Here is an 8,238-nt window from a genome sequence, read left to right on the forward strand (position 1 = left end):
AGAGTTCCTTTCAGGAAAAACCAAATTATGTCCAACTTTTGTCTGAATGATCTGCTGCTGAGTAACTGCTTTAACATTTACGTTGTTCGGATGTGCACTGCAGAGAGCTAGGATGAAGACTATTTACAATCTATAAAACCAGTTAGAATGTCAAGGATGTGTACCAAGTAAAAGGCCACTTGAATTTGTATATTCCTAGATACATGAGAATATCTTTAGCATCAAAGCTGCCAACTTTTCAACTGCAATACGCTGAATATCATGATGCAGGTAACTAGTGTGTCCAGAAAATTTCTTGAATGTCTGATCAAGCAAAATGTAAACTAGTGAAAGTCAAAGGGATCCACTATTGAAACAATACCACCACATTGATTCTTATATATGAACAGATAGAGGGGTCCTAGGAAAGGTTTGGGATACTGAAAGGCAGGTTGCCGTCGTTCATGCTTCATTGATATTATATCACAAGAAGCACAATGGACTATTAGTGCAAGTGAGAGAGTTCCCAAGCTATGTGCTCATAGACACATGAACACATTCGAGATCGAAGCGCAAAAGTGGTTGGTTCATTACTTGGGACCCATGAGGAAAGGGCTAAAAAAGCAGTCAATTATGTATGTTACACAAAGATGACAAAGAGGTCATAAGGGAAGAGAGTCAGGTTGAACATAAGAAACTCACCTCAGAGAGACTTGAGACTTGAATACACCACTGGAGATAGACAGTACAACAACAACAACAACAACGAACCCAGTGTGATCCCACCATGTGGGGTCTGGGGAGGGTAGAGTGTACGCAGACCTAACCCCCACCTTAAAAGGTAGGGCGGCTGTTTCCGAAAGACCCTCGGATTAAGAGAGAAGAAACAAGGGAGGAGAAACAAGGAAAAACAAGACATAGGTCAGTAAAGCCAGGCATATAACAGACAATATAAAGATATGAATAATGAGAGCGATAAAGCGATAAAGTCAGGGTAGGAAAGATCGGGGATAAAGGAGCATTAACTACTATAGATAAAATAGGATACCCAAAGTAGACTGGGCCAACTAATATAAGCAGTAATCCCATGCAAAATCATATGTTAAGACAAATGAGCGCGACTACGACAACTATGGAGAATCGATCGGCCACCTAGCCCACTATCTTAGTCTGAGTCCTCCATAACCTCCTATCTAAGGTCATGTCCTCGGAGAGCTGCAACTGTGCCATATCATGTCTAATGACCTCTTCCCAATATTTCTTCGGCCTCCCTTTGCCCCTCCTGAAACCGTCCATAGCCAACCTCTCGCACCTCCGCACTGGAGCATCTGTGTCTCTCCTCTTCACATGCCCAAACCATCTCAGTCTCGCTTCCCGCATCTTGTCCTCCACCGATGCCACTCCCACCTTGTCTCGGATATCTTCATTCCTAATTCTATCCATCCTAGTGTGCCCACACATCCACCGCAGCATTCGCATTTCCGCGACTCTCATCTTCTGGACATGAAGTTTCTTGATTGGCCAACACTCCACCTCGTACAATAGGGTCGGTCTAACCACCACTTTGTAGAACTTGCCTTTGAGTTTTGGTGGCACTTTTTTGTCACACATCACTCCGGAGGCGAGCCTCCATTTCATCCACCCTGCACTGATGCGGTGTGAAACATCGTCGTCGATATCCCCATCTTCCTGTATAATAGACCCAAGGTATTTGAAGCTTCTTTTCTTTTGAATGGCCTGGGTACCAAGCCTCACTTCCCCGTCAGCCTCACGCGGCAGGCCACTGAAACTGCACTCCAAGTATTATGTCTTGGTCCTACTCAATTTAAATCCTTTAGACTCCAACGTCTGTCTCCAGCCCTCCAGTTTGTCGTTAACTCCGCTGTGAGTCTCGTCAATCAGGACTATGTCATCCGCGAACAACATACACCAAGGCACCTCACCTTGTATTTGTCTAGTCAATTGATCCATCACCAGGGCGAATAGAAACGGGCTAAGAGTCGATCCCTGGTGCAACCCCATCGTAACAGGAAAGTGCTCCGAGTCCCCCCCTACCGTCCTTACCCTGGTCTTAGCTCCATCATACATGTCTTTAATCGCTCTAATGTATGCCACAGGTAAACATTTCGCCTCCAAGCATCTCCATAGGACCTCCCTTGGAACTTTGTCATAGGCCTTTTCTAGGTCAATAAATATCATGTGTAAGTCCCTTTTCCGCTCCCTATACTGCTCTACCAATCTCCTTAAGATATGAATGGCTTCTGTAGTCGAGCGCCCCGGCATAAATCCAAACTGGTTCTCTGAAATAGACACACTACTCCTCACTCTCATTTCTATCACCCTTTCCCACACTTTCATAGTGTGACTTAGCAGCTTGATACCTCTATAGTTGTTGCAGCTTTGAATGTCTCCCTTGTTCTTGTACACGGGAATGATTGTACTCCACCTTCATTCTTCCGGCATCTTCGATGTCCTAAAAATGACATTAAACAGCGCAGTCAGCCACTCCAATCCTACCCTACCTGCATTCTTCCAAAATTTCCTAGGGATCTCGTCAGGTCCGATCGTTTTTCCCCTGCTTATCCTACGAACAGCTCCCTTAACCTCCTCAACCTTTATTCTCCTACAATACCCAAAGTCGCGACGCCTATCCAAGTGCTCCAAGTCTCCCAACACAAAGTCTATGTCCCATCCTTCGTTCAAGAGTTCGTGAAAGTATGACTGCCATCTCTGTCTAATGCGGGATTCCTGTACCAGTACTTGACCATTCTCGTCCTTCATGTACTTCACTTGATCCAAGTCGCGTGACTTCCTCTCTCTCGCCTTGGCAAGCTTAAATAGCTTCTTATCCCCGCCTTTTTCCTCTAGTTCTGCATAAAGGCGTTCAAAGGCTGCCGTTTTGGCCGTCGAAACTGCCATCTTCGCCTCCTTATTCGCTAACTTATACTTTTTCCTGTTCGTTCGCTTCTCTTCATCATCCTTGCTATATACCAACTTTGCATATGCCTGCTTCTTTGCTTCTACCTTTTCCTGGACTTCTCCATTCCACCACCAATCCCCTCGGTGCCCGCCATGGCGGCCTCGTGAGACCCCCAGCACCTCTCTAGCTGTTTCCCTAATGCAGCTGGCCGTCCTATCCCACATACTGCTCGCCTCCCCCCTACTATCCCATGCCCCATAGCCATCAGCTTCTCCCCCATCTCTAGGGCACTAGACGGAGTCAAACGACCCCACCTAATCCTCGGTCGGTCATCCACGACCCTCTTCTTCTTCTTCCTTCTTATCTCCAAGTCCATGACCAATAGTTTATGTTGGGTCGTAAGGTACTCACTTGGTATGACCTTGCAGTCCTTACAGAGGCTTTTATCCTCTTTTATAAGGAGCTAGAAGTCTATTTGCGTCGCCGCCCTCGAGCTACGAAAGGTTACCAATTGTTCCTCCTTCTTTGGGAAACTCGAGTTGGCCACCCTTAAACCAAAAGCCTTTGCGAAATCCAAGAGTGAGGTTCCTCCACTATTCCTGCACCCGAAGCCAAATCCTCCATGCACCTCGTCATAGCCCGTCGAAACAGACTCAATGTGTCCATTGAAATCTCCTCCTATGAATAGCTTCTCAATAGGCGGCATACTGACCACCACTTCGTCCAAGTCCTCCCAAAAGCGCCTTTTTGTCTCCTCGTCCAACCCCACTTGCGGCGCATAGGCACTAATAATGTTCAGGGTGATCCCTTCAACGACTAACTTAATCGTCATCATCCTATCATTTGTCCTCTTAACCTCTACCACCTGATCTCTAAGCTCGCTATCTACTAAGATCCCTACTCCATTCTTAAACCTCGACTTGCCCGAGAACCAAAGTCTGAACCCATCCACCTCCTTAGCTTTAGGTCCTACCCATTTAGTCTCTTGGACGCAAGCTATATTAATCTTCCTCTTCTTAAGAATCTTAACTAACTCTATGGACTTTCCCGATAAGGTCCCAATATTCCAAGACCCTACTCTCAATCTAGAAGCTCCCTCCGCCCCCTTAGCCCTCCCAACCCTGGCCCTTGATCCCAACCGAGGACATGACCCTATTCTACCATCGCACACTAAAGCCAGAAAAGCAGAAATACGCTACTGAAAGGTTATTCTCAGATAAACGGACGATCAATAGTATAGCACAAGTTAGCAATTGTTTAAAAACAGTGAGACAGGTACTTAATTTGGCACTGCAATAAATATTTATAGGCTAAAATATCGGAAATGGACTATTGGAGGTACCAACTCCAAGTTAGTAAAACCTGATCACTGTCGAAACACTGTTCACTGCCGGAAAGTATTGTTCACTGCCGTAAAGTACTGTTCACCCGCCGGAGCACTGTTCACTCGCCGGAAAACAGGATACAAATATATGGTCAGCCAAGGAAGGCAAATTGATACTAATTCGTAATTATAACTAGTTGAACGCTTGGCTTTTATTCAATCAGGTAAAGCACCTGAAACTAGATAGATCACAGATTTCCAGATGGTAAATGAGTTCTCGATTCATCTATAGGGAATTTGGTTTTATGAAAATATATTTCAACCTAAAAGGCATAACCTATAAGAAAAATCCTAGGAATTGGAATGGTAAAGCCGTGAAGCAAGCCTAATCAGTCTGCCCATCTCAAACAGGAATCCAAAAGGTAAAATAAAATCCAAATTCCAGAAACCTGCTTAAGACAGAAAGAAAAACAGCCAGAGCTCTCAAATGAAGTACATTTCATACAAGTTATTCTATTCAAACTGAATTAACCAAACTTCGGATACAATTCCAATCAGAAAGACAAAAACGAAAAAGAAAAAAAATAGCTTCTTGTATGTGTATCCAGAAAGAAGCCTCATTAATTAGGAGGTTTGGCTTGTGAGGGGGAGGGGTTCATCAATACTAGATTGAGTTACTACTTACCATTTATCCTTCAAAAGTAAAGCACACAAACGAGTTCCATCATAGCAAAGATTAAGGCGATACTGGTGAGATCTACCCATCATCTATTAAGGATTCGATGAACGAAATCAACAACAACATCTCAATCCCAAACGAGTTGAGTTCAGCTATACGAATTCTCCTTATCCAATCCGTTCTATTCGGTCCGTTTCTCAAAGAGGATTCATCATATTACGACTATTTTCCCATTAACCATCAACCTCAAGTAACCCTTGGCATTAAAACAGCAGCAAAGCTCAATAAGTAGAAAAAGGAGTCAAAATATATAAGCAAAAGATCAAGTAAAATTAATTCTACAGAATTCAGTAACAACTCAAATTAATCAAAGTGGCTATTATCAATTCCAAATCTAGGAGTAGAAAAATCGATCAAGTTTAAAACTTTACGTAGAAAGAGATTATTACTCTAAACAATAACAAGAAAAAAAAAACAAATACCCAGTTCAGATGGATCTATCAATTGGTTTTTGGATCAGGCATTGGGAATAACCCAGCTCCAGCAGATCCACGAGGAGGCGAAAACCCTAAGAACTTCTGAAGATTCGTCCTGATACTAATCGAACAAAGGAAGTACAAAAACGCCATTGAACAATCCGTCATATCATCACCCGGTAACCCTCTATGACTCATCTTCTGAACAAGACGAAAGGGTACAAACGGCAATTTAGCAACAACTTTCCCTTCAAAAAGACTGTTGAGAAACCCGAAAACCATGAACAACACAACGGCGACGACGAATCCGGATTTGAATTTGAAAAGGGAGAGATCTCGGGTTGACTCCTTAAGGGATGTTTCGACCCGATCAATCTTCTTTGTCTTCGACTTCTTTGTGAGTACAGAAGGAACTGGTTCCTGGGTCTTCATAGTTTCTAGCTTTTTTGAAGCTTTATCGATTGTAGATTTGAGGGATTTGTATGAAGTAGTACGGTATATGAGGAGATATGAAATTGCTTCACATACTATAGCTGTGCAGATTGAAATTCCGACAAGTGTGAAGCTGTCGGAGTATTTGACATTGGAGAAAAATCCCGCCGCCGCCATCGTTGATAAACGAGAAGCTGATCTGTGGATAGTGATTTTCAGAGAAGAAAAAGGATCTCTCAAGTCTTAATGAGAAGAGAAAGCATTATGTTTTATTCTTTTATCTATTTCTTTTATTTCTGTCTAGTTTTATTTGTTTTAGTATTCCCTTCTCACTAAGGAACGATAAAAATATTTTATTAATTTAATATATTTGAGAATCAAAAACCAATAAATCAAATCAAAAATAAATAAATAAAACCAAATTAAATCAACCGATGCATACCCCTAATCGTTGTATTTTTCTAAAATTACATTGCATCATATGTTCTTCACATTTCGTCACGATGATAACACTATTTAGTGAAAGTATTTATAAGTCATTGTCCTGTGGAATGACAACATTGTCACCTCACTAAGCTCACCATAGTCCAACTTCGTTGCCTATTGGGATTTACTTACTACTTAGAAAGCATTTCTAATTTGAGTTCATGAATAAATCAACACTCCAAAGTATCAAATGATTTAAGTAATATACATTAACTAATAACCAAATGTTTCTATATTATCAATGATAGTTATTACTAAATAATAATAGGTTATTCATTATTTTATCAGGTTATTAATTAATATTTATTATGAAGCTTTATTTATACTGCATCGCACTATTGTTTTTGAGAAATTAAATGACAAAATAGTTGATAGACTTATCAGATTTGCATTTTCTATTTTTAAAAATAAATAAATAAATACTATCATCGAAACTTAAGTCTCACTATATTAAAAAGATAATAAAAATATTAGACGAATAAATAAACAAAATCCAACAACATTTTACTGGTACTTTCTCTCTTTTTTAAGACTCAAAAAATGTAAAACCAAAGATAATTACAATCGTGTTATTTAACAAATTTGGAAAATAAAATAAAATTAATTACAATTCTCTTCTTTTTAAGATTCCAATAAATTATTTCAAAAAAACATTGTTCGTTGCAATCAAATCGAAAAAAAAGAGAGGCTGAAATAGTCTCTTATCTTTGATTTTAGATTAAAAAACATTTTTTTTTTCTTTTAGATGGAGCATTGTTGATCCTTGATATCTAAAATATTGGTTTCACTTTTAATCCTTTTCCTGAAATTTGTTTAGTAATTAACGTTCATATTTTATAACTTGGAAGATATCATCTGTCATATGACCATATTTATACTCGTTTGGTCATCTCTTTATTAACCTTCCTTGTTTTTTGAAAAAAAAAAATAGTTTTGCTCTTGTTTAATAGATTTCTTTCTTTTTAAATTATTGACTAATGCATAGAAATCAGCCACATTTAAAAGTAATATTTACAAACAAAAAAAAAGAGGCCCATCATTTATCTTATTTGAGCAATTTTCTATTTTCTCAAATCATGATTATACGTTTCGTCTTTAATCCTGAAAGACATATTATTTTTTCTTTATATTTTTATGTTTTGTTTATGCTAAATCATATAAATTAAAGAGTATCTTTATAGAGCGTTGAATTAAGGGAGAAATATAGTCAGTGTTGTGGAAATTAGGTAACATATTTATGAATCTTCTAAAAATGATTTTGGTGAAATAAGGTGCTATTTGAATTACTAAATCTCAATTTAAAAATAATAAATAATGATAAAAGAACATAATAATAGATAAATAACACGAATAATAAGACATTGTGGATTTTAGAGGTGGGGGGGGGTTGCTTTTTATGTGAATTTCGAGACCTAACTGTTAAATAATTAGCAAAGATTAAGCAGGAAAAATGATTTTTTTTCTCTCATAATTATCATATGGTTGCAAGTACATGAAAAAGAATAATTATAAATAGAAATAGTGATTATTTTAACTTTCAAAAGAGTATAAGTATCTTTGTCCTTAGAGTCGAATAAATTTTATTTCAAAAACTTTTAGATATTTTTAATCACAAAATTTGTGATTTATAATTTTTTTTTATATAATTTTAAATACGTGTATTTTAATTTGATAAAATTTAAAATAAATAATCGATATAATAAGTAAATATTCTGACAAGCTTGATTATATTTAGTGGATCACAAAAGAATTGGTTATCGAAGCCTCAATAGATATTAACTTTTTTTTTCTCTCTTAATTTAATGCGAGGTAATTAGTTAAACTAAAAATCTAATAAATTAAAGAGAATTTACCAAATAATTTATTTACCATATCAAGTATTTTAATTTGTCATTTGTATGCTACATGACATTTATACTCTTACCATTAAAAATAATTTTAT

At 38.2% G+C, this 8,238-nt stretch overlaps 1 protein-coding gene across 1 annotated transcript; it reads right to left on the bottom strand.

The window, feature by feature from the left end:
• Nucleotides 1–5,211: 5,211 nt before the first annotated feature.
• Nucleotides 5,212–6,087, bottom strand: LOC129877683 (uncharacterized). The gene has a single exon (XM_055953209.1). It carries the CDS (start codon nucleotides 5,985–5,987, stop codon nucleotides 5,403–5,405), a length of 585 nt encoding a protein of 194 aa, XP_055809184.1. The 5' UTR covers nucleotides 5,988–6,087; the 3' UTR covers nucleotides 5,212–5,402.
• Between the last annotated feature and the right edge of the window lie 2,151 nt (nucleotides 6,088–8,238).

This window comes from Solanum dulcamara, chromosome 12, assembly GCF_947179165.1.
Source record: "Solanum dulcamara chromosome 12, daSolDulc1.2, whole genome shotgun sequence".
Lineage (NCBI taxonomy): Eukaryota > Viridiplantae > Streptophyta > Magnoliopsida > Solanales > Solanaceae > Solanum > Solanum dulcamara.